The sequence below is a fragment of the Perognathus longimembris genome, chromosome 3 (assembly GCF_023159225.1).
Source record: "Perognathus longimembris pacificus isolate PPM17 chromosome 3, ASM2315922v1, whole genome shotgun sequence".
NCBI lineage: Eukaryota > Metazoa > Chordata > Mammalia > Rodentia > Heteromyidae > Perognathus > Perognathus longimembris.
In genome coordinates this window covers 79,274,183-79,299,732 of record NC_063163.1, presented here as the reverse complement: position 1 = coordinate 79,299,732, position 25,550 = coordinate 79,274,183, and the positions used below count along the sequence as shown (strand labels likewise).

The 25,550-nt window shown below is 59.0% G+C and overlaps 2 protein-coding genes across 2 annotated transcripts in view; both read left to right on the top strand.

Moving 5' to 3' along the window:
* Nucleotides 1-325: 325 nt before the first annotated feature.
* LOC125347728 (uncharacterized protein KIAA1671-like) lies at nt 326-18,849 on the top strand (the record flags this gene model as incomplete). Its single annotated transcript, XM_048340701.1, has 2 exons — nt 326-794; nt 17,898-18,849. Coding segments are annotated over exons 1-2 (1,275 nt in total), but the record flags the coding sequence as incomplete, so codon positions are not given.
* Nucleotides 18,850-18,861: 12 nt separating this feature from the next.
* The window catches only part of Kiaa1671 (KIAA1671 ortholog), a 54,867-nt gene continuing 48,178 nt past the window's right edge, over nt 18,862-25,550 (top strand). The window contains exons 1-3 of the mRNA XM_048342753.1: nt 18,862-19,412; nt 20,880-20,967; nt 22,908-25,517. Coding sequence (XP_048198710.1) covers nt 18,943-19,412; nt 20,880-20,967; nt 22,908-25,517 — 3,168 coding nt within the window. The 5' untranslated portion in view covers nt 18,862-18,942. The remainder of the gene's footprint in view (nt 19,413-20,879; nt 20,968-22,907; nt 25,518-25,550) is intronic.

The following is a 25,550-nucleotide window of genomic DNA, read 5'->3' as shown; positions in this document are numbered from 1 at the left end:
CTTCCATCCTGTCTTGACCCACACCTCCATTTCCCCCCCCCTTACATTCATTTCAAGAGCAGAGCCCATGGAGGGAGGCAGAGCGGCCAGAAATGGGGAAGAACCTTGGGAACCCCAGGGGACCCAGCAGAGTGGGGGTGAGCCCTGGTCCTCACCCCCAGCTTCCGTCGGGGGCCCACGAGTGACCCCGGTTGAGCCTCCCCGGCGAGGGGACGCCGTGCCAGTTGCAGCGGCAGCTGTGCTGCGGGTTACAGGCACGCGCCATGCTGCTCGGCTTGGTCTCTAGAGTGTGTGTGGACTGAGCCCTGTGTCTCGGGTGGGCGTGGATTCCAGTCCTGTGTGACGGGGGGCCAGTCCCTGTTTGTCTCCTCTGAGAAACGGGATAGACAAAGGGCACCCTGTGCCCACGCCTGTGCCACACAGTGCGTGCACACCGCAGGCCAGGCACTCCTGTGGCACACGCGTGTGGGGATGAGGGCCCCCCTGCTGGGACGGACCCAGCCCCTGCCCCCCCCGCCAGCCCTGATCTCTATCACCCCAGGCTTCCTGTCCCTGCCCGGGCCTGGCCACCTGCCAAGGCAAAGCCGCTGGCCCGTCCCAGCGGGCCGGAGGCGGCCAAGTAAGCTGAGCTCACCAGCCCGGAGCTGCTGCTGCTTCCGGAGAACCGGCTCCGTCCCAGGGAAGAGGGACGAGGCAGCCGCTGCCTCAAGGCCTGACAACCAAGGGGACTGGAAGGCCAGAGCGGAGAGGGCTTGGGTGCCACAGGGCTCAGTGGTGATGGCCTGCTCTCACAGGTGAGTGGGGCATTGGGACCCTCTCGGCATCACTAGCTCTGTGATCTCGCATGACTGAAGTGCACTTGCTCCTCTGTGAAATGAGGGGACGTAGGCTCAGGCACCAGGGATGTCAGCCATACTGTGTACAGGCTGGCAGGTGTGTGCTCAGTGCCTCCCCCTCGTCTTTGTCACCCAGCACATCTACACTGACAATGGCAGTGCTGACGGAGCCTGAGTCCACTGATGGGAGTGCTGACTGAGCCTGAGTCTATTACTGGCAGTGTTGACTGGGCCTGAGTCTACTTGTAGCAGTGCTGACTGAGCCTGAGTCTACCAGTGGCATTGCTGACTGAGCTTGAGTCCACTGACAGCAATGTCGACTGAGACTAGTTTGAGTGGGAATTCTGACTGGGCCTGAGTCCACTGATGCCAGTGTTGCCCGAGCCTGAGGTTACCCATGGCAGTGCTGCTGGCTGACTGAGCCTGATTCCATTAATGGCAGTGCTGACTGAGTCTGAACCCACTGTAGGCATCATCTCAGTAATCCAGTGAGTCTGCCTGAGGCATCATAATGACTGCAGTTAATACCACAGTGTAGCCTGCTTCTTAGAGGGTGTGTGTGTGTGTGTGTGTGTGTGTGTGTGTGTGTGTGTGCATGCAAGCACACACATCATGGTGTGTCGGATACATGCCTGGCCCATGGGAGGTCAACCATCCCCACCATCGTAGCAATTATGGCTTCTGCGTGTGTGGTCTGGGGCTCTTGGCATGAACGTTCCACCCGGGCAAGGTGAGGCAGGCGCAGGGGCCTCCTCCTGGGGTAACTTTGCCACTCTCCCCTGTCCCGATGCCCCAATGCTGTGACAGTTGGCTCCCCTGTACCCTGGCTTTAGCAATGCCCTAGCCCAGACCCTGGGAGCCTCTGGGCCTTCAAAGAATGCTGCACCTGCAAACTTGCTTGGATTGGAGTGAGATTTGTACCAGTGAATGTCACAAGGGGTGCATGGTGGAGAGATGTTACCTTATGGGTGAGGGCTAGGGTTCTCCCCCGCCCCCCTGGGGCATGGGGCTGAGGCCCGGCCTCTACCTTGGCCTCCACCTTCGCCTCCACCAGGCTTGAACTCTGGGCCTGGGTGCTGAGCTGTTTTGCTCAAGGTTGGTGCTCTACCACGTGAGCTGCAGCTCCACTTTTGGCTTTTCACTGATGAATTGGAGATAAGAGTCTCAGGGACTTTCCTGCCCGGGCTGGCTTTGAACTAGGATCCTCAGATCTTAGTATCCTGAGTAGCATGAATGACAGGTGTGAGCCACTGGCTCCTGGCTGTTTTTCTGGTCTCTATTTAAATAACTGCTTTAGTGAGATATATTCGCATACCATCTCGCTCAAAGTGTATAGTTCAGTGGTTCTCACACATGGGGCAACTAGCACTGTGATCAATTTTCAGAACATTCCTAGGGTCACAGAATGCCGTTCCATCTCTGCTGCCCTCTGTGGACCTGTCTCTTATGGACATTTCATCTGAATGGATTTGTACGGCACCTGGTCTTTTGTGACTGATTGAGAAGCAGGAGTTCAGGGTTCACCATGATGTGACATATACCAGTGTTTCATTTCTTTTTTATTCCTGAGTACTACTCCTTTGTAGTCGTACCACATTTCAAGTCATTGTGCGTGCCTGTGTGCGCACACACACACGTTTATTTATTATCGCACTGCTGGGACTCGAACTCACGGTCTCACCTATGCTAAGCAAACAGTTCTACCACTGAGATAAATCTCCAGGCCTCCTCCTCCTCCTCCTCTTCTTCCTTCTTTCTTCTTCTTTTAAATGGAAATAAGCTGGGCACAGTGGTTTATGCCTGTAATCTTTAGCTACTTATGACCAAGAGGATCATGGTTTAAGGCCAGCCCTGGAAACATAGTTCTTGAGACCCCATCTTAACAGAAGCAGTCAGGCATGATAGGGTATGCCTGTCATCTCTGTGGTGATGGGACAGATACACGGGAGGAACACAGTCTAGACTGGCTGGGGCAACTGGTGAGACGCAGGAGTGGCGTTTGGTGTCTGTCCTGTGGTGGGGACGCAGTTCCTGTTTCCCTGTACCATCTTTGCTCCCCACTGCCCCTCTGGGGCTCCTGGGGGCGTCTGTGCTCCAGGCCTGGCAGGTGCTGTGTTTGCAGGCAGCCTGCACGGGGCAGGGCAGACGGGGGATCCTGCCCCTGGTCTCCAGGGCCAGGTCCTTTCCCCCATCCCCGAGGGCGCAGCTCTGGGCTCTTGTTCCTGCTGTGGCGGGGACAGCGGGCTGGGCCGTTCCCTGGGGGGCCTGTGCCTCAGTCCCCTGGTCCCTTGGCTAGAAGGTGGCAGAATTCCAGGCCGGGCATTGGATGGCAGCTCTCACCGTCTGTCTGGGTCTTGGCTCCTTTTGGAGAGGGAACAAAAGAGGGGTGTGGGGGTGGGGCTCCCTGCTCAGGTCACCTTGCCCAGGAAGGGGGGCTGGCGGTGGAGGGGGAGGTGCCTGAATTCCCAGCCCCAGGTTTGTGCCCGGGCCTGGGCCCTGTCTGGGCAGCAGAGGGCTGGGCAGAGCCTGAGCAGGCGCTGCACCTGTACTCCGATCCCATCTCCTCCTCATCTAGCGTATGGGTGTCACGGCGGGCGTGGCTGGGCTGTTGGAAGTTGTGCGGGTGCTGAGGCTGGGTCCCTGTTATGCAGGGGGACCCCGTCATATGATGGGTCTGTAGGGGGTCCTTTTGTGACTCAGAATCTCCGGTGGCCAGCCTCAGTTTCCCCATGTGCACTGTAACATGGACAGCTCTGCCCTAATGTAATGGTAGAAGCCATGCTGACCCCAGGGCTGGGCCTCTGCAGGGCCTCCGCCACATTTAGTTTTACTTTTTCTGGGTGGTGCTAGGGATTGAACTCAGGGCCTCAAACTTGTTAGGCAGGTGCTCTACTACTTGAGCCATGCCCTTAGCCTTGGACCATGATCCTTGTTCTACCTCTGCCCTCTGCATAGCTGGATTACAGCTGTAAGTCAGCACATCGGGCTTGTGGGTTGAGATGAGGCCTTGCCGAATTTTCCTCCTGGGCTGACCTGGAACTTTGATCCTTGCAATATCTGACCCCTGAGTAGCTGAGATTATAGGTGTGAGTCATCCAGGGGGCTCCTCCAGGAGAGATTTATGGGCCCTGTGGGCGGGGCCTGCCCAGGCTGGAGAATGGCCTTTCTTCCCACGGCTTCCTGCACTTCCAGCGATTCTTTTCCTCTCCTGGCTGTGGCTGAATGCTGGACCCCTCTTTTCCTTGTACAGATGACAGTCATGGAGTGAGGGTCCCCCGGATCCAGTGCCACTCCATGGTCACCCCGTTTTGGGCTCGAGTCCTACTCTGAGGCCCCGGGGCTGTCAGTGCTGGGGGGGGGGGCGGTCTTGGGGCTCAGGTTGTGGAGAGGCCTTGGAGGGGTCTGTGGGGAAACTTAGATTGAGTCTAGGGGGTGGGGAGTGGCCTAAGCAGGCTGCGCCCCAGCATCTGTCCACCCACCCCCATCCAGGTCAGGGAGCAAGGTCATCCCTCGAGGGACTGGAGGCCCAGCGAGGCTGAGCCATCTTCCCAGGAGCATACGGCCAGGGCATGGAGAACTGAGAGTGAAGGCCACCCAAGGGGCAGGTGCCCCCTGGCAGGGCAAGCCCCCAACCCACCAGGTCAGCTGCCTGAGGCCGCTGCAGCCTTTCATGAGGCCCATTCCTATACTCCCACCATAGTGCTAGGCCTCCCAGGAGAAGGAGCCCCATGTACCCCGTGTTCTGGGGGCTGCGTCCAGTACAGGAGGAGTGGGCAAAGGTGTCCGTGAGTCCCCCTGGGGACTTGGGACTGGGGGTGTGCAGCTGTGGGTTTCCCGGGGTCTCTGTTTTCCTCTGTGCTCCCTGGACCTTGCAGGTGGCAGCCACGAGAAGGCCGAAACAGCAGCCTCCTGCAGGCACGCCCCTTCTCTGAGGGCCACTGGCTCTCCCAGTCCTGTTTCCAGGGGCTGTGGGGTGGAGAAGGGCAAGTAGTCACCCCTGATGCCAGCCCACCCTGGCCAGACCCCAGGCGGAGGAGGCGGCGCCCCCACAGCACATGTCTGAGGGGCTTGGGTGTGGGGGGCATGTAGAGAAGGGAGTTAAATTTGGTCCTGGATCTGAGCACCAGTTTCCTTCTTCCCAGCGGAAGGCCTGGGATGAGATGAATCACATCCTGTGTTATAGCTGTGCGCCTACAAAATGTCAACGCCCCTGGGGGTGTGAGACTTGGGCTTGCAGCATGGAGAAAGTTTGGATCATCCTTGGGTCTGCTTGGGGCTTTTAGGGGAGCTTTGCACCCATCCATCCACCCATCCAACCACCTGACCATCTACCCATGCAATCACTTGTCCATCCTCCCATCCACCCATCTACCATCCATCCATCCTCCCGTCCATCCATCCATCCACCATCCATCCACCCATCTACCATCCATCCATCCATCCATCCACCATCCATCCATCCATCCATTCTCCCACCCACCATCCATCCATCCATCCATTCATCCTCCCATCCATCCTCCCATCTATCCATCCATCCATCCACCATCCATCCATCTATTCTCCCACCCACCGTCTATCCATCCATTTATCCTCCCATCCATCCTCCCATCTATCCATCCGTCCATCCATCTACTGTCCATCCATCTATCCACCATCCATCCATCCATCCATCTCTACCCTACCTTCCCATTGGCAGTCTGGTGGATGCCCCACCCACATGGGGCAGGACTTGTGTTCACTATCCACCCACCATTTACCCAGTACCTGCAGGACTCAGACTATCAGGCTTGAGTGCAGAGGCCATATTGTGGGTACCCATCCTTTTCTGGGATCAGACGGTATACACTGTGAACTTCGAGGAGCAAGGCTCTCTTGCCTCAGTTTATTCCCTAATGGGCCCAGGGCTCCCATGTGCCATGGTCCTGCTGAAGCCCACCTTGAAGGCCCCTCGGGACTCTAGCTCCCATCCAGCTTCTCTGGTCTCACTTTCTCCACCTAACCTGGCCTCCTCGTGCTTCTGTCTGGAAGCTTCCTTCCCAGGCCTTCAGGGCCTCAGTGGCTGACTTGGAAACACACAGGCTGTCATTTTATTGTTCTTGTCTCATGCACTGGCACACAGTAGGTGCTTCATGTGTGTATCTTGGCAGAGTGATGGAACTGGCAGGGTTTGGGGATAGGCAGGTTTGAGGGTGGCTCCTGCCCTGCCTCCCACTCTCAGTGCCCCGGACTCTCCCCCCCTTGTGGGGACCACACAGCGTGGCCCATGGTTTCTCACAAAGAGCATTCCAGAATTCAGCGCTGGCTGGGGCTCTTGGGGGAAGTCAGCTCTAGGGGAGAGTGTAGGAGGAAGACTGACCCCAGCCACAGGAAAGGGAGGGTCTGGGGGGGGGAAGGAAAGTATTTGAGCTAGGGGGATAGGTCAGTCCAGGCCGAGCTGGAGGAGCTAGCCATTCCTGGCTTCAGCTTGCCTCGCAAGCTCTCCTGGCTTCACTGGGGGTCTTCCCGTCTCCTTGCCTGGTACCCGCTTACCTGCGCCACAGTCACAAAATGTCCGTGGCTCTGCACGGGGCACATGGCCACTGAGGGTTCAAGTCCCATGCTTTGCTGATTGAGGCTCACCCCAGATTGTGCCAACAGGGCCTCTGCCTCCTTCCTCTTCTGTGTGTGGCTACACTGTGGTGGTGGTGGTGTTAATAATCTCAGTTCAGTTTATTTCGGAGCCCAGGTGGTGGTGTCAGCCGGCTGGGTGGCCAGGGTTCTTCACCCAGCAAGGCCGGGGCTAGGGCGTCCCCCCATCCATGCCCTCCGGGGCATAGCGGGCAGCATTTTGGGTGTGTGGCTGTCGACCCTGCTTTAAGGATCCCAATGGTGGTTCATAGGTAGACCTGCCCGGGCCACAGCCAGCCGGACCCGAAGCTGAGGTGGAGATTGTCCCCGGGGCTTAGCTCAAGGACGGTGGCCCTTCCTCCCCTGGGAGTGGGGGGCTGTGGGGAGACGGTACCTTAGCTTTCAGAGTCGTTGGTGTGGCGGTGGCTTTGTTTAGTTGAGGGACACAATCCGGGACTGAGGCAGCACCCGCTGTGTGCGGGTAGAGCCCTCGCCAGCTGCCTACTCACACCTGTGAGCTGGGCTCCTGGGACAGGGCCTGGCACCCAGTAGGAGGTCAGGAAAAGACCACGGGCATTCTCCTGTGTCTTCTTAGCAGAGTCTGTTCCAAGGGACTGGAGGCTTCTTTCCTTTATCTTTTTTCTTTTATCTGGTAGTACTGGGGTTTGAACTCAGTGCCTCTTGGCTCACTCGTCAGGCACTCTATCATTTGAGCCATCCCTCCAGCCTGGCTCTTTTACTAGTTAATTGGATAGGGGGTCTTGCAGACATTTCTACTGGTCTTCAGACTGTGGCCCTCCAGATCTCAGTCTCCTAAGTCCCTGGGGTGACAGGTGTGAGCCACCCAGCACCTGGCTGGGCAGGGCTTCAGAATCCTCGTGGTGTGGGCACAAGTCTGAGCATTAAGATGCTCCTGGAAGCTGTCTAGACATCACGGGCACCTGCCAGCCGTAATCTGCCTTCCTTCACGCTAACCTCCGTGCCAGCCATTGGTCTCTGTCTCCCCCCCCCCCCCCCCGCCTCCAGGTGGGATGGGAGAGGTGACATGTGAGCCCCGCCCTGGGGGAGGGAGGTGACATATGAGCCCTGCCCTGGGGGAGGGGAGGCTTCTGGAGAGTGGGCTGTAACGCCACCTGCCCTGCTCTGGAGCACAGATCGGAGATGGAGGCCGGGCCTCTAAGCTCATCCAGCTGCCAAGACCCCACTGCACGCTGTGGCCTGCCCTGGGCTCTTTCCCCTGCCTCCCTCCGTCCTGGGAGAGAGGTCCAGTTCTTCCCAGCCTCAAGAGCTTCTCAGACTCCGGACCTCCTGATTTTCCCTTGGCCGGCCCTCCATCCTGCGATCTGACCACCCCCTCCAGGAAGTCTTCCTCGGTTTACCTGCTCTGTGGAGCCACTGGCACCTCCTGTTCATGCGTGCACTCTTGTCCCAGCGAGGCCTTTGTTAGCATCACCTTTCCCTCTCCTCACCAGTGTGAGGCCCAACACATGTGTGCTTATCACAGGAGGTGAGTGCCAGCACACCGTAGGGCAAGAAATCACCACAGCTGAGGCAAAACATAGCAAGGGAACCCACGGAAACCATGTAGGATGGGCAGGTGGTGGCTTGTGGCCCACTTCACAGTCTGTGTGTCACACTGGGAGACGGGTGTTCTGAGCCAGTCCTTCCAGGAAAGAGGGGTGCCATAGGCTGCCCCCCAAAGGCCAAACTTCCACTAGGGTGCGCTGGCGAGCAGCATGGCTTTCTGGGGGAGTCTCTGGGCTTTGCTATGCTGGCATTTGGGGGGAATCATAGAACTTTCTATTGTGCCCCGAGCTGCGGAGAGAAAATTGTGCTGTGCCAGCCCAGAGCTGCACCAGGAAGCCCATGGGGATCCAGGATGGTCTGCAGAAAATGTTCCCTGGGCAGTGGTCAGGGGGTGCACCGCTCTGTGTTGTCTGAGCCCCTGGCTGGGCATATTCTCTGCCTCCTTGTGCTCCTGCAGGCCCATTGACTCTGGAAGGGACACGGGGGCGGGACCAGGCCAACGCCCAGAGCACTCGAGCACGTTGTCCAGGGTCACTCAGCTGTAGGACGTTAGTGTGGCCCAGCCCGCACTCGGCGTTGGCACGGTGGGGCCGGGCGGGCTGAGGAGCCGGGCTTCCTGGCCACCATCCGGCGTTCTCTGAGCGCTTCACCTGACTGGTCAGGGTGAGCTGGGGATGGGAGCTGAGGGCACCGCTATGTGCTGAGCTTAGGACAGTTGGTCAGGAAGGGGCTCACAGGGGTGGCAAATGCTTGTTCCAGGCTTTCTGACCCTATCTGTCCAGTGGTTCCTCCAGGACTGCTTGTTGGGTTGGGGGCTCACAGGGGCTCTCCCTAGACCCAGGGCCCTGGGGGTCACAGCTGATAGCTGAGAAGCAGGGATGTTTCGGTCTGTGTGTGTGTGTGTGTGTGTGTGTGTGTGTGTGTGTGTCCTGGGCTTGAACTCAGGACCTGAGTACTGTCCCTTAGCTTTTTTGTTTAAGGCTAGCACTCTACCACTTGAGCCACCACCCCATTTATGGTGGGCTTTTTTTGTGGTTCATTGGAGATAAGAATCTCACGGACTTTCCTGCTCATGCTGACCTTGAACTGTGATCCTCAGATCTCAGCCTCCTGAGTAGCTCGGTTACAGGTGTGAGCCACAGGCTCTTGGCCTGGAGTGTGTCTTTTATAGAAGGGCAGTGAGCCCTTCCCCTATGCCTGTTTGTGTACACACACACACACACACACACACACACACACACTCACCTCACAAGCTCTGCCTCCCGTACGTTTGCCCTCCTGTGCCTGTGTCTTGAGTCTCTCGTGTGTTTGGGGTTGTGGGTCCCTGGAGTGGAGGTGCAGCGTGGGGTTGGGGGATGGTTTGAGGCGGGCTGCCTGGCGGCTGAGCTAGCCTTCAGGGTTGTTCTGTACCTGAGTATTCCACAGCCTCACGTTTCCCGACTTGGAGCCCCCAACACCATGTGGAGGGATGGTTTATGCAGTGGGAATTGACCTGGGCCCGGAACAAGTGTTTCCCACCCCTGTGCCCTGGCTGGTGTCTTAGGTCCTTTGGGGTTTTTGTGCCTAGAATGCTTGGTGGCTGTTTGGGGTTGCTCCTTGTATACCCCCCTGTGCAGCCTCCCTGTCCTCAGAGCTCCCTCTTGGCCCTTGGCTGTGCCTCCCCACTCTGGGCCCTCGGCTGTCCACCCCCGTCAGGGTCCTCAGCATGTCCCTCGCCAGCAGTGATGACCAGGATGGAGATGTTACTCTGCCGGTCTGGAGTGAGACTTTGAGCCGGTGGTGGTGGTGACTGCAGGCGGGCATGGGGCTGCAGGGAGCCCCAGTTGCTCCTTGGCTGACGTGGTGGTTCGTTCCTGAGCCCCCTCATTACCCCGCTTCCACTCAGCGGCCTCCCCACAATTAGCGCAAAGTATGCCTTTTTCCAGGACGTCAGCACTCTTGGCAGCCCCGCAGCGGGGCCAGGAGAGGGCAGGAGGGCCAGGCTCTGACCGTGGGACGTGTTTCCTCAAGACTCAGTTTCCACATTTGTGTGTAGATAGGGCTCAGTGCTCTTCAATGGAATACGTGTGTGCATGTGTGTGTGTGTGTGTGCACATGTCTGTGCGTGTGTGATAACTGGGGCATTGATCTGGCTAAGCAAGCGATCTACTACGGAAGCCATGCCCTCCCTGCCCCCTTTCATTTATACTTGGGTAGGGTGTGAGCTTTTGTCTGGGCCAGCCTCAGACCTGGGGCCTCCTGCCTTCCCCCTCCGCCTCTGCCTCCCAAGTAGTGGGGGGAGGAGGGGATGGTCAGGGCGCACTGCCACATGAGCAAATCTCCTGGGCTGCCCAGTAAGATACGTGGGTGCCCGTTCCTGAGGGGCACTTGAATGGGAGTTGAAGGTAGAGGCAGAGGTGGAGTCTAAAGTGTGATTTGGTTTTTGTTCACTGATGTTTGAATTTTAGTAGTGGGAAGCGCAGTATGAAATCCAGCCTGGTACTGTTAAAGGTGCTGAGGTACTGAGGATTTAAGTGCTGTTAGCATACATTGAGCAGGAAAGTGTGTGGTCCAGGTTTCTGTTGGGCCTGGGTGTGGGGGTGGGGACCACAAGGCCCTTGGGTCAGGGCTTGGGCTGGATCTAGTGGGATCTGGGTGGGGCCTGGGCCAGGGTGGGATCTAGTGGGATCTGGGTGGGGCCTGGGCCAGGGTGGGATCTAGTGGGATCTAGGCCAGGCACGGGCCTTGCTGGGCCTGTGTGGGCTGGGCAGCCCCTGGCTTTGTGCTGCCCCTCCAGCTGGGCTCTCCCTACTGGCTGTGCCTGTGTGCATTGTGCCCTGTGCGCGTGGCCGCATGGCAGGAAACAGCCTCCTTTCCTCACACCTCTGGGGGTCAGAGGGCAGCATTGGGCTGTCCTGGGTGCGTTTCTTCATAGCCACCCACAGGCCATGGGTTCTCCAGCTTCTAGAGATTTCTCTGGGTGTCTGCACTGCTTGGCTGTGGCCCTGCCTTTCCCGGATCTGGGTCTCGGGTCCCCCTTTCCCTCGGGGACTGTGATGGACCCCTCCCAGGTAGCCAGGGCTCTCGGCCCTCTCCCCTTCACAGGACCGTCTTCTGTGCCCCGAGCCCAGGTGGGCGAGTGACAGGACGCCACACAGCAAGGGCTGTGGCCTGGTGTCTGGTCTCTGTGTGGCTGAGCAGGGGTGGCACCGGTGGCACACGCCCATAATCCCAGCGACTCAGGGGGCAGAGGTCAGGAAGATTGAGGCTGAGCCCAGCCCAGGCTGTAAAGTTAATGAGACTCCATCTCAACTGATAAACTGGGCACGGTGGCAGGTGCCTGTCATCCCAGTTACCAGAGAGACATAGGATGACCAAGGTCCAAGGCCATCCCGGCGTCCACGTGATACCTACGTAAGCAAAAATCATGGAAGTAAGAGGGGCTGGATGCATGGCTCAAGTGGTAGAGCACCTGCCTAGCAAGTGAGGAGCCTCAGTTAAAACTCAATACAGCCCCCCCCCACCCCGAAGAAATCTGACCCCAGTGTGTGGAGCAGAGTGAGTCCTTGTACCACTGCACCCCGGGGATAAGCAGCAGAGGGACGGCCGGCGGGTCAGCCCCAGGCTCCCGGGTCCATGGGGTCTGTGCCAGCAGCAGCGGCCCAGGCCTTGGTGTGTGCCCAGAGCCCTGGGACCTGGGTGCTGGAGGGTTGGGACGGGGGAGGAGGAACAGGGATGAGGGGGAGCCGCTTCCTCAGAATCCTCCCCAGGGCTTCCTCAGAAACCGAGCTTTGGGGCTGGGGACCTGGCTCAAGTGGTAGAACGCCCACCTGGCAAACACAATGCCTTGAGTTCAAACCTCAGCACTTCCAAAAATAACCTCCCCCACACAAAACTAGCCCCTGAGGGGCAAAATGGTTCCCCAGGGCCCCAATCCACAGCCTCGCCCCCACGATGCGTCCTTTGTTCAGCTCGCTTCTGCCCCAGTTCCAGGGCCATCAGGAATACTTGTGCCTGGGTGGAACAGAGACCCTAACAGTGGTTTGTACAAATGCTTTCATTTTTTTTTCCCATAACATCCTTCTGTGTGGGGAGCAGTTTGGAGTTAGCGAAATGGCTCCTCTCTGTGTCACTGCTCTTAGAGTGTTGACGGGTGGTTCTCATGGCTCCAAGATGGCTGCCAAAACTCCAGTATCACACCCTCGTTCATCATACCATGAGCTGCACCTACCTGTTTTATCAGTAAGGCAAAAGGCTCCTTGGAAATCATTTGTATTTTGTGCGTTTGTGTGCGTGCTTTGTGTGTGTGCATGTGTGCACGTGCACTGGATCAAAGGCGGGTCACGCAGCCACTCCCAGCTGTAGAGGAAGCTTAGGAAAGCCAGTGTGTCTGAGGGCTGGGCGGCTTCCGGCCCGCCCTGTCAACTCCCTGTGTTCTTTCCATTTCCCTGGCTCAAGTTCATCAGAGAGGGCATGAACTTTCACCCTTGAGCCATTTTAGTTTTCAAGACTTGTCCTGTCTTCAAAAGTAAAAATAAAATTGTTTCCCTAAAGGGTCCTTTGGTGGGTGGCTGAATCGATGAGAAATGCAACTGGCATCATCTTCTTAAAGAGAAGGTAACAGTGCAGTTATAAACAATGAGATGCAAAGGATAACTTTTTTCTGCTTTGTAAAAAAATTGATGGTAGTGAGATTTGAACCCCGGCCCTGCCCTTACTTGGCTTGCCATCTACCCCATGAGCCACATCCCCAGCAACGTCTGCTTTTAGTTTGTTTTTCACACAGGGTCTTGAGCTTTTGCTGGGTCCAGTATAGCCGGTGATCCTCCCACTTCTGTTTTTGAGTGGCTGGGATTACAGGCATGTGCCACCACACCATTCCCTATAAAGGATGGAAATCTGCTTCCACAGAGGCTGCTGGTCTGAGCTCAGGGCCGCCTTCTCCATGTTCAGGTGGAGGTGAGCAGAGGTTAGAGACTTGAGTGGGAAAGCCGCAGGCTCCAGGCAGCGCCTGAGAGGACTTCTCAGGTCTCACTCTGCGGACAGGGAAGGGCAGTGGGCTGCCTCCATCCACCGAGGAGTCCAGCACACCCCCATTCTGATGTTTGTGCCCCGCGCCAGGCCGCTGCTGGGTTCTGGGCTTGGGTCAGCGCTTGAGGCTCATCCTCCATACAGGACAAACAGAGGGTGTGGGAAACACGGCCTCTGGGAAATCAGAGCAGTGTCCAGGAAGAGGCATCCTTGAGTTAGGCCGCTCTCCCAGGACGCAGGGGGCCGTCTGGTCCCACGCACATCACGCGGGCCTCACACACTGTGGGCAGACCATGTGTGGAGGCCCAGCTGAAAGTCGGCGTGTGGCCAGGACCTGCCCTCGTGGGGCGCTTTTGAGGGAGCCCTGGAACATCTTGCCTGAGGCAGTAGGCCGTGAGAGAAGATGAACAGGTGGGGTGGGCCCAGGTACACGCCCTGTATAAAAAAGTGACCGGCAAAAGTCAGGGCAGGAGGCGTGGTTCCGCAGCTGGAGCACCTGCCTCACACATTCCAGGCCCTGAATTCAAACCCCAGAACCTGCCAGGTTGGGCATAGCTGTGCTCATTCCTTCACCAGTTATTGTGGGTTGAGGCTGGGTGCAGCAGCTCTCGCCTGTAGTCCCAGAGATAGAAGGTGGATCTGGAGGAGAGTCAGATTTCAAGGCCCAGTCCAGGCAAGGGGTCAGCAATACCCATCTCAGCCGAGCCGGGTGTGGTGGGACACGTCAGCTATCCCAGCTGCGCGGGAGGCTAGGTACAGCCTGGGTCTAGGATAGCCTCAGATAAGAGCAAGAATACTCCAGAAGAAGAAAACCACAGAAAATAAGGGCTGGGGCATGGCCCCAGTGGCAGGGAAATCACACGTACGTGCGTGCACGCACACACGTGCACTTTGTGCTGGGAAGTGATTATTTTCAGGCAGGCATTATTGGAATGGCCACAATTCCAGGGAGCGATAGAAATCCGAAGGAGATGGAGTGGGGGTGCCCTGGCAGTGGGGAGTGGGATGGTTTGAGGTTCCCAGTGGTCCAGTCGTGGGCGGGGGTTGGCGGACTTGTGCATGAAATGCCACAGCAAACGTGGCGACCTGCTCGGCCCACGTGTTCTGTGGGTGACGGTCGCTCACCCAGAGCCCCGGATGATGGAGAGGAACAGCTGCGGCTGCATTCCAATAAAACTTTATTTATAAAGCCAGGAGGCCAGCGGGCGGGGCTTGGCTTACAGATGATCCTGTATGAACCGGATCTGGAGAGAGAAACTGGAAAGGAAGGGAGGCGGGGTGAGGGGGTAGGGGGGGAGGGAGGGGGGGAGAAAGGAAGAAGGGGGGAGGGAGTGAGGGAAGGAAGAAAACAAACCCAGTGTCTGGATGAGGGCTTTCCGCCTGAGGTCACCCCACCCCAGGACTGCAGAACCTGCCGGAAGGGGCTGTCACATTCTTCCTGTGGCCCCCAGCCCTGTGTGGCCTGAGCATCGAGGGTGGCCATCCGGATCCTGCTTTGGCAGCCTGCGTGGCCTGGGGCTTGGGGGTGGCTGTCTGGATCCTGCTTTGGCGGTGCATGGGGGGGTGGGGGAGGCCGTCTCACAGACCAAGGCCAGGCAGGGAGGCGCTTCCTGTAGTCTGACCCACTCCCTCATTGGGTCCGTCGAGCCCTGCCTGGACCAGGCCTCTCAGGATCCAGAGGGCCACTGGTACAGCCTATGGAGCCGGCACGACTGAGCTGGAGGCTCCTGGAAGTGGAAAAATGGGGGTACTGGGCACAGAGGGCCCAGGGAGCACAGGGTCCAGGACAGAGGGACGGACAGGCACGGGGGGGGGGGTGGGTGGACATAATGTAGATGGGTGGATGGCGAGACCCCCTGCCAGTCCATCAGACTCTGGCCTCCCCGCTGCGTGGGAGGCTGGGGAGGAGGGGTCCCCATGGAGGTCGCCCCTGGGAAAGAAGGAGGTGTGGCTCCCGAGGCCCTGGGTTCAAGCCCAGCACTGCATGCGCAGGGGCATGTGTGTGCATGCACACCAGATCCGGCTGCCTGTGTGGCGCTCTCTCCCCATGCGTGCGTCACGGATGTATTTAGAAGGAGGAGCGGGGCCAGCCCGGAACAGCAGCAGCTGGCCGCGCCGTGCGTGGGCCTCTGGTGTTCGGCATGAACATATGCCACGCTCTCAGAGGAGGGTGGCGGAGCCCGTGCGCGTGGGGAGTGCGCATTCGCACGGGTGGGGGGATGCGGATGAGGGGTCAAGAGCCCCTGATACCCCTTCCCAGTGACACAGTCCCCACTCCCCCCGTGGGCCAGGGTTCCTCAGATTCTGGGGTTCTTTACATCCCCAACAGGCCTGGTGCCGGCACTGAGGCCTGCCCAGTCTCTGTTCCCGCCCTTCCCTGCGCAGCCCCGGAGGGCGTCCTCTGAGCCCGTGGACCCCCCATGTGCAGGTGCTGCCCCGTGTGGCCGGGTAACCGGCAGGACAGTGGGGTGGCCCTGGCTGGGCAACACACGCTTGGTGCTGGCTGGCGTGGAACCGGCGGCCCGGCTTGTGGGGCCATGGGCCAGGACTTGCGTGTGGATACCACCCATTCACTCCTTCCCTCACTCATGAACCCGTTCACCCATTCATCATCTGTGCACTTGGTGATGGTAGGGACAGGACTATCCTGCCACCTGCTGGAGATCGGGGGCGTAGCACCAATGGGGAGCCGGGGACCCTGTCACAGTAAACACAAATTGCTGTGTTCCTGAGCTTGAGTCCTGCCGAGAGAGTCTGGGCGTCCATGCTGTTCGTGAACATAGCCGAGGGCTTGGTGCCTGGGTGGAAGGGGGCAGAGAGATCTGAGCTATGGTCTCCGTGGTGAGTCTGCATCTTTGTGGCTCAGACAAGCAGCCGGTGGCTGGGCAGGTGGAAAGGCCCTGAGGTAGCATGGAGGGACCTTCCGGAGCGGTGTACAAACAATGCTGGACAGAGGACAGGGTGTCCCGTGAGTGGTCCATGGGAGGCGGGACCACCATCCCCCGATCATGGAGTGTGCACTGTGGCAGTCATGTGCGCTGAGTGTGTGCATGTGTGAGGCTGCAGAGTAGAAGGAGTGTGAATGCTGGAGCTGGAGTCGGTGCCAGTGCATGTGATGAGAGCCAGAGTGCTTTCTTACTGTTTGTGCCTGCCCTGCCGGCAGGCTCAGGGGTCTGGGCCGTTCCGGATCCTCCCAGCCTGCTGTGCCCCTGGGGGGTGATCACAGTGCTGACCGGGGCCCCCACTGCCCAGCCTGCTGTGCCCCAGGGGGTTTCCCACAGGGTCCCCACTGCCCGGCCCCGTGCTCTCATCATGCTAGTGAGTGGGTTGCCCACCCGGCCTGGGCGCGGGGAGTGCTGGGCCCTGCCCGGAGGTCTTCCTTCTGCTCTGAGTCGGCCTAGGTCCCAGGGCCTGGGAGACCCCGGGCAGGGGTCACGCCCGGCACTTGCCCTCTGGTGCCCGGGCCAGTGCAGGCCAGGACACTGGGCACCACGGGCTTCAGCCTGGGGGGCTCCGCAGGTGGACCCCTCGGTTCCCAGCACCTCCGATTCTGCCCCTCAGGCTGTGTCTGGGTTGAAGGAGATGGAGTCTGTCAGCACCACAAAATAAAAATATCCGAATCCGCCTGCGTCTCCTCCTGCAGGCTGGTGAGTCAGAGCTGGAGGCTGGTGCTCAAGTAAAACCCCTTCTCCTCTCCTGGCTCCAAAGATGGGGGGCTGGGGAGGAACATGCTGGCAGCAGGAGTGGGGGGGGTTAGGGGTCATGCTCAGCTGTCTGTCACAGTTTAGGGTCAGAAAAGACTTAGGAATTGGCCTAAAAAGGCAGGACTGAGTGGGTCAGGGTTGGAGGTGGAGTTTCTGCTGTGTGATTGTGGGCAAGCTGGGCAGCCTCTCTGGGCCCCTGTCCTTCATCCCCCTCCACAGGCCCGTGCTAGAGGACTGGGGCCCAGAAAGCAGGGCAGCCAGCCTGAGTTAAGGGTTCAACACCAGCAGACATAGAAAAGTGAAAGCTAGCCAGGCACTGGTGCTCAGGCCTGTCATCCTAGCTGCTCAGGAGGCTGAGATTTGAGGATCATAGTTCAAAGCCAGCCTGGGCAGGAAAGTCCATGAGACTCATATCAATTAACCACCAGAAAAATGAAGTGGCGTTGTAGCTCAAGTAGTAGAGTGCTAGCTGAAGAGCTCAGGGACAGCTCCCAGGCCCTGAGTTCAAGCCCCACACTGACAAAAAGAAAAGAAAAGTGACAGCAAATTTTGTTTTGTGATGTTTGGAAGGCTGGGCAGGGAGGATGGGTGCTGAGGGTCAGCCTGGCCTGGCTAGTGGTTGGGGCGTGTGTGTGTGTGTGTGTGTGTGTGTGTGTGTGTTGTGAGCTGAGGGGCAGCCCGGCAGGGCTGGTGGCTGGGGCGTGTGTGGGGTTGCCAGATGCCCCGGGATTCCAGGAGAGCCTGCCTCTCAGGGCTGTGTGAGCTGAGGCTGCTCACTCACTTGCTCTGTGCTGACTGTTCCAGGCAGGGATGGAGGGCCAGCAGTGGATATTGAGAAGACTGAATGGATTCCCTCCCCCCCCGCCCCCCCCCCCCACCTTTTGTGAGGAGAGTATGGTCCAGCATGGAAGCAGACCTGGGCTTGAATCCTGGGATTGCCTCTTGCTTGCTGGGCATGCTCAAGACCACTGCTCTGTATCTCTGTGCTGATTCCTTCTCTGTCTCCCTGAGTGTGGTAAGGCCTAGAGAGCTTGGTGCCTGTGGGAGGAGGCCTGCCCTGGCCCTCCCCCTCCCTCCCCGCTTGCCCTGCGGGCCGAGGGCCAGTGAGGACCCTATGCCCTGGGCCAGGCTCCCAGTGGTCCCGTCCCAAGCCTGCATCGAGGCGACCTGCTAAGTAAGACCTGTGTTTTCTCCTTTTTCTCTTTTGTAATAGTCGCTTGTCCACCGGCGGTGTCCTGGGAGCCCATGGGTCTGCCGCCGTAGCGATGGTGGAGGTGGGCTCTCTCCTCACCGCCGTGCCAGGCCTCGGGGACCTCACCAAGGACGACACCCTGAAGCAGACATACTTCTACCCGGCCCGGGACCCCTTGGCCTGCGTCCTCCGGAGCTCGGCCCACTGCTTCCCGCTGCCACGCCTGTCTCCTAGACCCTTCTCCAAGGAGCAGGGCCTCGACGGGAGAGACCCCGGTCCCCCCAGGCCTGGGCCCGCTGGGGTCCCCAAGGCAGCACTGCGGGGCTTGGACGGCAGGATGCCCAGCCTGGCGGGGCAGGAGGCGGGAGGCGGGGAGGCCACCCGGGCCAGCTCGCCCTCACCCCACAAGACCTCAGGTCTACAGCAAGCCGTGTCCGCCTTTGAGAGCCACAGTGCCGGCCCCATGGTGGGGACAGGCACTGGTGAGCGGTGTCTAGCGGCCAGCGCAGGTGTACCCCACAACCCACCCTGCAGCTCCAGGCCCCAGCTTGCTGCCAAGCCGGCCCTGCCCACCCGGAAGCTCCCTGGGACCCTCCCCTGGCCAGCCCCCCTGTCCCCAGATGCCCGATCGGTGGCACCCCCACAGCAGGAGGAGGCCCAGGCCCGGCCTCTACCCAAGGCCAGCAGTGTGGAGGACCAGGCAGGCCACGCACCTGGGCCCCGGCTGCGCCCCAAGAGGAGGCCCGTGTCGGCCATCTTCACTGAGGGCTTGCTGCCTCCCGGGCCAGGCTTGGGCGGGAAGCCACCCCCGGACCCTCCTGAGAAGACGTGGGTCCGGAAGCCCCGGCCCCTGTCGGTGGACCTCACAGCCCGCTTTGAGAGCAGGGAAGTCCTGCTGAGGAAGGCAGCCATCGAGGGGGCCGGAGGGGAGGGCTGGAGCACGGGAGGGGCCAGCCCTGAGCCTGCAGCGGATGGGTTAGGCCCTGTGCCAGCAGCAACTTCCCTGCTGCACCTGGATGCAGATTTCCGGGAAGTGGCCAAGAAAATCCAAGACCGGAAGGAGAAGATGCTCCTGAAACGGGTGGAGGGGGGCAGCCCCAGAACCCCCGGGGTCTCCGCCAGGGCCATCCTGGGAGGGGACCAGAGTCCTGAGGAAGAGAAAGACCGGCTGGACCTCGAGCCCAAAAAGGTGCCCGAGTCCCCTCCCTCCTGGCCAGGAAGAGGTCTGGGACCCGCTGAGGCCAAGAGCAGAAGGGCTGACCGGGAGGCCTCCCTGGGGGCAGAGTGGATGTCAACGGGCAGCGTCAAGAAACGGCTGAGTCTGTTTGAGGAAGAGAGGGCCTTGGTGCCGGCTGTAGGTTCTGAAGCCACCATGGCCGCCCCTGAGACTCCTCCGGCAGCACCGGAGTTGGAGAAGGCGGGTGTGAGTGTCCAGGCACGGATCAAAGGCTGGGCTGCTGAGAGTGCCGAGGAGAAGGTGGAGCTCAGGAAGAGGGCACTCCAGGCACGGCCGAGGTCAGCGGATTTGACCAAATTGTAAGTGGCACATCCCATGCCCTCCATGGGTGTTCCAGAAACAAAGATCAGCAGAGCCGGGGTAGCCTGGGCGATCCCCTCTCCTCACCCCTTCCAGTTTGGAGGCTTTATCTTGGAGTAGGCTGAGGCCAGGGTTAAAACGCAGGGAATGCAGAACCATCCACTGTACTCCAGGGCAGCCTGTGATATGCTGGCCAATCAGCAAATGAGCCCGTAATATGCTGGCCAATCAGTGAATAAATCTGGCCAATTAGTGAGTAAGCATATAATATGCTGGCCAATCAGTGCAAAAGCCCTTAACACACTGGCCAATCAGGGAATCCTGTTGGTTAGGGATGGCTCTAAGCCTGGCCGGCCTCTGCCACCTCCCCTGTGTTTTCCTGGGTGCCCTCCAGCCCCAGAGCAGTGCCGCCACATGCCTTGTCCTGGGAGGGGCAGCAGGGGCAGAACCTGGGTGGGCGGTATGCCCTGGGAACCAGGGCAGCCAGCAGGGCCCACATCACCCTGTTGGAATCACACAGAAAGACTACCCAGTAACAACCCCCCCACCCCACCCCACTGGCCCATAAGAGGCCCTGCCTCAGTTTCTCTAGGGCTTATGATTTGGTAAGTTTTCAGAAGCACAGTTGAGCTCAGACAGCAAAGACAAGGAACCACTGTGCTGGGGACCCCACCACTGTGCTTCGTGTGCCTGTGGCAGGAGTAGGGTGGGGTGATGGTGCATGTGGTTGTATGATAGACGGGGAAACTGAGGCTCCAGAGTTAGCCCTGACCTCCCAGCCCCACATCTCAGAAAGCTTCAGCCACATACCTCGAAGGTTCTAGACGCCCTCCCCCCCCACCAATTTATACCTTGGCCACATAAGGCCCAGAGACAGACGCTAGCTTGACCCTGGTCAGCCAGGGTGGCAGGGACAGTGTCCTCACAACATTCCCCAATGCGTGACAGCCCACTGCTCCAGTCACTGGCCAGTTTGCAGAGCAGGAAGAGTAGGCGTCTGGCCATGCCCAGGGTTGCTAAGGAGAACCATTAATTATCTCTCCCCAGGCATCTTTAGTCTTCCCCGGACGCCTCCATGTAGCTATTAGGGTCACGGGCAGCCAGCATCTGCCTTGTGGAGGAGAGTGGGAGATGCTTATTATCCCCAGTTTGTAGGTGAGGAACTCAGGTGAGGTCACACACCCTGCTGAGCTCTCACAGCCAGAAGCAGCTGCAGTTGGGACTGGCTCCCCTGTATCCGCAGCTCCCTTCCATGCCAGAGATGCTCTGCTTACGGTAGGCCCTTCTCCTGGGTGAATGAAAAGGACACCTCCTTTTTCTCCACAAGGAAATGGAGGCAGTGTTGCTTAAGGATGTCCAGGAATCTTTCTTTTTTCCTTGAGCTCCTGAGCTCATGGTGAGGTTTGGGCTAAGGGGCCTCACAGCTTTTAATTCTACCCACATATGTACCTTCATCTCTGTTTCAGGTTTTCAAGTTCAGCGCCAAGCAGTGAGATGAGATATGAGAAATGTGCCGTGCTGGGCGGGGAGCTTCCTGGCGAGCAGAGAGAAAAGGTAAGCCATGGATGTTTTGCCATCACTTGGTTCCCAGTGTGAAGTTTTACCTGTGGACAAAGAGCGTCGGTGACCTGGCAGACCTCCAACACGACTCTCACATGAATGAGAAGACACGTTTTTCCTTTAAGGCTGGGGCATTCTCCCTTCTAGTGTCAAATTCTGTTTGCAAATGAAGCCATCATGTATTTCTGTTTTCGGTGTGCAAAAGCAGAGTGGGTGTGCAAAGAAGAGGTGTGGCCTCTAGGAGCTCCTGTTTTATTTATTTTTTGCCATAACTGAGGCTTGAACTCTAGGCCTTGTACTTCCTAGGCAGGCACCATACTACTTGAGCCACACTGCCCACTCCTTTTTTTTGCGTTGGTTGTTTTCAAGGTATAATCCTGCTTTACTGTCGGGCTATCCCTGGGGACGGGGTATGACAGGCTTATGCCATTGTGCCCAGCCATTGTGCTTCCCACCATACTCAGTCATTGGTTGAGATGAAGTCTCTTGAATTTGTGATCACCAGATGGCCTACAACCATGATCCCTGATCTCTAACTCCCAACTAGAGTTACAATTACAGGCTTGTGCTGCCTCGCCCGGCTGAGCTTCTGCTTTATTAAACCGCTAAACTTTAGTAGAATGTTCTCTTCTTAACGATTGCTTAATCCTTACCTTGCTGGCCACCCAGAAAAAAGAAATTAAAATGACTTTTCTCTTGCCTGTTTAATAAGGAAGAACTTGCAAAATAACTGCTAGGTATAACTGGTTTGTGGTTGATACTTTGCTGGTTTTAGTTTTTGTGGGTTTTATTGACAGCTTGATTAGCTGGTGGCTCATACCTGTAATCCTAGCTTCCAGGGAGGTGGAGATTGGGAGGGTTGCAGTTCAAGACTAGGTTAAGCATAAATGAGAGATCCCATTACAACAGCCTGGCATTTTGGCAAGTGCTTGTCTCCTCAGTGATGCGGGAAGAATAAATAGGCAGATCTTGATCCAGGCATCTACACAGGATGGCAATTGAAAAAAATAATGCAGTAAATAAGGACCGGAGGCGTGGCTTAGCAGAAAAGGGCCTCCCAGTAGGGACGTGGCTCCTCAGAGGGCCATGAGATGGGGGTGTGGCCCCTCCGATGGGCGTGGCTTCATTCTGGGCAGGGCTTCCGCAGGAATGTGACCGTGCAGATGGGGAATGGCTCCTCTGTAGGCGCAAGGCTTTGTGGTAGGACATGGCTGGGGAAGGGGCGTGGCTTTGTGCTGGGGCATGGCTCCAGCAGGGGTATGGCTATGCAGATGGGGAATGGCTCCTCTCTAGGGGGCGTGGCTTTGTGGTAGGGCATGGCTCTGGCAGGGGCATGGCCATGCAGATGGGGTATAGCTCCAGCAGGGGCGTGGCTGTGCAAGTAGCTGCCATGGCTTGGCCCAAGCAAATGTGCCTAGCAAATGTGAGGCCCTAGAATCTAAAACCAGTGTCTCACGCCTGTAATCCTTAGCTACTCAAGAGGCTGAGATCTGAGGATCCTGTGTAGTTCAAAGCCAACCTGGGCAGAAAAGTTCCTGGAACGTTTATCTCTAATAAACTACTCAGAAAACTGGAAGTGGTGCTGTGGCTCAAGTGAGCCAAACAAGCTCAGGGACAATGCCCAGGCCCGGAGTTCAAGCCTCAGGAGCGGCACAAAACAAAAACATAAATTAAAAAAAATAACACCCCAAACCTAGCACTGCCTAAATAAATACTCAAATAAATAGATAAATATCAACCACTAAGTAAATAAAATGAAGTCACCCTAGACCTACGGCACTGTCCCCTAGCCCCACCTGTTACCTACACTCACACCCATGTGCAGAGCCTTTAGTGTGTTAGGGTCGCGCGGTTTTTGTAGGAAAAGCAGCCATTTCAGCCTCCACGCCTCTTCCCCTCCGGTCCTCTAATACTGCCGTGTGCTTTTTTTCCAGCAGAAACAAGGGTGCAACGTGGATGGCGTTCCCACCCCACGAAGCCCCTGGAAGCTTGGGGGCCCCCAGAAGGCATCTAGACAGACAGAGCGCCAAGCCAGCTCCAGCCAGGATACTAACGGCCCGGGGCAGACTCCTCGGGCGTCCCTGGAAGGCGAGGGGGGCTTCCAGACAGTGTGGGCCACCGTGTTTGAGCACCACGTAGAGAGACACTCTGTGGCCGAGCAGGGCGCCCACCTCTCAGCCCCAGACCCTTGGGGCGGGGCTGATGCCTGCAGCTCAGGGCCCAGAGCCAGGCCCAAAAGAGGCTCTTGGCTGGGCAAGGACCTGCCGGTGGGCCAGGCTGCACTTTCCGACTGTGCATCTGGACAGTGTCCTGCGCCGGTGCTGGAGAAGCCAGCCCTGGGAGACGGCGACAGCCAGGCCTCCCTCCCCAAGCACCCGGCCGGTCTCCCCTGGACGCAGAGGGTGGAGCCTCGGATGGACATTGTGCATGCCATTGGGGACAAGGCTCACAGTGAGGCTGTCACCACGGCCGTGGGGGACAAGGCAGTGACGTTGCGCAGTGCCAGGTTCCGACGCTCACTGCAAGGCCAGCGGCTGACCCAGGAAGTCACCACTGCTGACCCTGAGGGCGGGCCCGAAGCTCCAGTGGGTGCTGTGCACAGGGCCAGTTTGATCTGGGAGGCTCGAGGACAAGAGAGTGGTGGGCCAAAGCTTGACTTCCGGGAGCCAGAGGACTCCCTTGGGAGCAATTGCACGTCACCCAGGTGGGCCAGCGGTACGGTGGCACACCGGCACAGTGCCGCGGTGGCAGGCAGCCAGGAGCCCTGTGCTCCCCGGGTCATCTCCCCCAAGGTGGTCCAAGCTGCCCCCTGGGAAGACCCGCGCCAGGGCCCGGACAGGGCTGGACATAAGCCAGCGGGTGGCAGCTCCCCAGCTGACTGGGCATCAGTGCAGGGGGGGGCCCCGGAGCCTCAGTCCCGGGTCAAGGACAAGGCCTGTGACCCCCAAGCTCGTGGGCCTCTGGAGGCTGAAGAGCCCCTCCCAGCTGCTGTGAAGGGCGACCCACAGCTGGCCCGGAGGGCAGAGGCCGGGGTCAGGCTGCGGAAAGCCCACCCTGGGGACCCCAGAGTGGACAGGTGGAGGCGGCGGACTTTGCCCCATGACACGAAGTTCGATGTCTTCCGCTTCCTCCCCTCAGAGAACTCTTACAAGGGGGAGCAGAGACACCCGGGTCCTCTGTCCACCCCAGCTGGAGCCTCCCAGAAGCCCCCAGAGATGCGTGGGGTGACCACGGGCGACTTGCAGGCCCCAGCCTCGCCAGGGCCTCTGGGGTCACCCATAGAGCCCCAGGCCACATTTTTTGCAGTAACTTACCAGATTCCAGATATTCAGAAGGTAAAGAGCATGGTGAAGTCAGGGCTTGAGAACTTGTTGGAACATTCTAGAAAGACAGCCCTGCCTCCATCCCCTCACGTTTGCCCGTCTGCTTTGGTTTCTCCGAATCAGGAGGAGCCATCGGGTCCCTCAAGCAGCAAGCCCTGGGCTCAGGGCAGTGGAGGTGGCCCCCCTGTGATGGCACCCAGGTCTCCAAAGGCCACAGAGCGCTCCTGGTCTGTGGGGGATGGGGTACGGGGCCGTCCCAGCAACAGGCCACTGCCTGTGGGTGCTCTGTGGATCCCACCCGGCTCACAAGACGGCTCTGCTTCCCAGAACGCCAAGAAAGACAGCTGGAGCAAGGTGACCCCAAACACTCCCAGTGCCCCCCATGCCCCTCCGGCCCCAAGGAGCCACCCGAGAGCCAGCGGTCAGCCGAGCCGGAGGAAGACCGAAGTCATCAGCGAGACTTTCCCTGGAAAGATGAAGGACAGTTACAGGTCCAGCATCCTGGACCTCGACTCCCTGATGGCCGAGTACAAGGCCAAGTCCATCGGGGCTTCCGGCCAGGCCCCGCCTGCGATGCCCAGCCCCACGGCACAGGCCGGCACCTTGCCCCGGGAGAGGCCGGCCCGGCCCGGCGCCGTGGCTCCTGAAGCCCAGGGTCCCTGTGAACAAGCCGGCGTGGCTGCGATGGCGGACAGCCCCAGCCTTGGCCCAAGTAAACCGCAGATCAGAGACCCGGGGACCCCCACAGCCCCAAAGCCCAGCTCTCCCTTGTGGGGCCTGCCCCAGTCAGCTCCAGCCCCCGCGGGTTCCAGCCCCCGGAAGAAAGCCTTGGCCCTCACTGAGGAAGGACACGCCACCGTGGGGGCGAAGACCCAGAGCCAGCCGGCTGGGGCGAAGCCCTGTGGCCATGAGGACCCTGGCAGCGGAGTCCGCCTGTCCCCCAAGTCGCCCCCTGCTGAGCCGAAGACAGGCACCCCAAGGACACCCACCAGGCGGGGGCCAGGGGACAGCCTGGCTCCTTGGGGCGACACCCTGTGTGACCCCAGAAGGCCGCTGGATGTGAAGAGGGCCTGTTCTGAAAAGGGGCCCCCTGCCAGCGTTCGCACGGGCCTGGCCGCCATGCACGAGGCCATGCAGAGGAGGCAGGAGCAGCCCAGAGCCGGGTCCCAGGCCACGGTGGAGGCGTGCCGGTGGGAGCCACGCGTGCCGGACAGCCCGCCGGTGAGTGTCCAGGCTGCCCGCCTCCTCAGTTGT